The 2719-nt window shown below is 45.0% G+C and overlaps 1 protein-coding gene across 1 annotated transcript in view; it reads left to right on the plus strand.

Moving 5' to 3' along the window:
• The window catches only part of TRANK1 (tetratricopeptide repeat and ankyrin repeat containing 1), a 77903-nt gene extending 75914 nt beyond the window's left edge, over nt 1-1989 (plus strand). Inside the window, exon 23 of the mRNA XM_008583968.1 lies at nt 457-1989. Within this exon, the coding sequence (XP_008582190.1) occupies nt 457-557 (101 nt within the window). The 3' untranslated portion in view covers nt 558-1989. The remainder of the gene's footprint in view (nt 1-456) is intronic.
• The last annotated feature ends 730 nt before the right edge of the window (nt 1990-2719 follow it).

Below are 2719 nucleotides of genomic sequence, written 5' to 3' on the forward strand. Positions count from 1 at the left end.
AAAAAAAAAAAAAAAAAAAAAAAAAAAAGAATTTAATTCTGGAGAAGGGTGTTTACTTTGGCTCTTCTTGGGAAGCAATATCGGTGCTCTAAGGAAAAGTTCTCTTTCTTCAGCACCCTGGTGGAAAACTTTATTTCTTTAATTTAAAACAATGATTACAAAGACATTAGGTTTTATTTATTATTATTATTTATTTATTTAAAAGATGACCAGTAAGGGGATCTTAACCCTCGACTTGGTGTTGTCAGCACCACGCTCTCCCAAGTGAGCTAACCGGCCATCCCTATATAGGGATCTGAACCTGTGGCCTTGGTGTTATCAACACCACACTCTCCCAAGTGACCCATGGGCCGGCCCGAGACATCAGGTTTTAGTAGGATGTTATATTTTACAGTGGAGTGGGGGGGAAAAAATCACCATTCTGTACTTTGTTTCTGTTTTTTGCTCTTTGTACAGGTATCGTTCAAGAAGACAATTACGAAAATGAAGTTGAAGACTTTGGTGAACTCCGTCCTAGAAAGCGTTCGCGGAAATGTGGAAAGCAGAGAAAATACTAATGTCCATACAGCTGCCGGCTCCTAAACCTTCAGAACATTCCATCCTGACTTAGAATTCTGAGTGCTGGGGCAAAAGAGGAAAAAATGTGAATTAGCATTGAAAAAAAATGTAGGGGAGTCTAAAGACACCTTTGCTTTTTGTTCTTGTTATTTCTCTTTCAGTGGAAGCTTAGGGTCTAATTGTTCTCTCACCTGAAGGGACCTTGGGACTCCTAACCCAAGCCCCCAGGGTCTATGGCTCATCCCCATCATGACATACATGAGTCAATAGTAGGGGACTAGGTGTTTAAGACAGACACCCCTCACCTCAGTTGCAGCTGCTCTGGGCCAGAAAATCCCTCTACGGAGTCCCTCATCTCCTGCCTCACTGCTGCAACCTCAAGTTGTACAAGAGCTGTGTGTGCCCAGGGTCCATCCCTACCACCGGCCACCCCTGAGCCCAGGCCATGTTCTAGTCATCTCTGGGCCCACTTATAGCATCGTTCCTATGTTACACATGTTAGCCTTTTCTCTCTGTGGCAACTTTTCTGCCTTCCCTCCCTCCATTTTTTGTGACTATTCTCAGCTACTTGTGCAAGTCACAGTTAGACTACTTCAGAATGTAGTCCATAATTCACCCAGGGTCCTTTGGACATCCTTTCCCTAGAGGGAAAGGCTAGGAAATGTTGCTGGGGGCATTCCTGACCTGCTTCTCCAAGGTGGTCCTAACTTTGCCTTGGCCATGGTGCAGACACACTGAAAAGTGTTTTGTTTGTAGCCCTATACATCTAGTTTTCTTGGTTCTCTCTGGCAAGTTTGCTACCCTAGTTTAGGTTGACATTCTGATGAGTTCCCACCCACTGAGCTCACCACAGAGGGACGGTGACCTGCAGAGCTATAGGCTAGGAACAAGTGGACAGAGGAAGAAGCCAGCCTTACAATGCCAATCCGTTGGGATTTGGCTGTGAATCACTGCCACGTGGCTGGTAGGCCCTGTAAGAGGGCGGAGGATGGGCCTGTTTGAGGAGGCTGTTGCTTCCCGCCCCTCCACCCCACTGAGCCAGCAGCTGCCAGTATGGTCCCATTTGAGAAGGCTTCATGCCTCTGATGGCTCCTGCCCACCCTTACCCCACCCCTCAGCTAAGCCTGGTGAGAAAGGTCAGGTTCACCTTGGTCTTTGGTTGTTTTTTCCTTAGAACAGAACCAGCTTTTTCTCATGTTGCTGCTGCTTTTGCTGCTCATTGCTTTCTCCTTATTGTCTTTCTAAATGACTCTGTTTCCTTGAACTGTTTACGTTTTTAATTTTTATTAGGTTAGGTTTATTAGGTTTCTAATTTTTATTCCAGGTATTTTTTATAAACTTTACTTGCCAGGGGAAAAAAAAGAAAGAGAAAAAACCAATCAAATCTTGCTGTATTATCACATTTTTATAAAGTTCAATCATTTCTCTTAACCGCTGCTGTCATTGTGTTTGTTTCCAATCTCTACTCAGAGAGTAAAGAGGTAAATCCTGAGCTGGTTCCTTCTGCTTAGCTGGTTTATGCAGGCCAGGGCAGAAGCCTATGGGCCTTCTGAAATTAAGAAATCCAGAGACAGAAATATACCTCAGTCCAGGGACTCAGATGGTTGGAGTGTTTTTGAGGTACTGCCTTGTACACACTTTCCAATTTGGGTGCTTCTGAGCATGCAGGATTTGGACTATATGGAGTTTTGTCAATGCCATGTACCAGGGCTTCCCCCTAACAAGGAACATTGTCCTGGGAGGCAGGAGACCTGGAATTGGAGCCTCCTTCTGCCCCTAATGAGCTGTGTAACCTGGGGTGAGTTAAATCTGTTCAACACTGAGTGCCTAAATGTGACACCACCTTTGGGGGCCTCATGATCTGGTGTAGGAGAGAGATGGAGATGTGAGAAAACAGTGGTAGTAGAAATGTGTGTTGCATGGGGTGGTAGCATTACATAACCCAGCTGGGCCTCAGTTTCCCCTTTTGGGAAATTGGTTTATGATCTCTTCCTGCCTGACACAAAGTGGTTCTGTAAGCTGTTGCCATAGATTTGAACACCCTCAGGTCTTGGTGCTGTGAAGTCAGTGTTTTCTTGTGTCAGGTAAGCAGGACAGTTGAGTCTTAGACAGCAAAGTGATCTTGTTCAGGATTAAAGAGCTCAGAACTGGGGACAGATGA

Source organism: Galeopterus variegatus, unplaced genomic scaffold (genome assembly GCF_000696425.1).
Source record: "Galeopterus variegatus unplaced genomic scaffold, G_variegatus-3.0.2 Scaffold3106, whole genome shotgun sequence".
Classification (NCBI taxonomy): domain Eukaryota; kingdom Metazoa; phylum Chordata; class Mammalia; order Dermoptera; family Cynocephalidae; genus Galeopterus; species Galeopterus variegatus.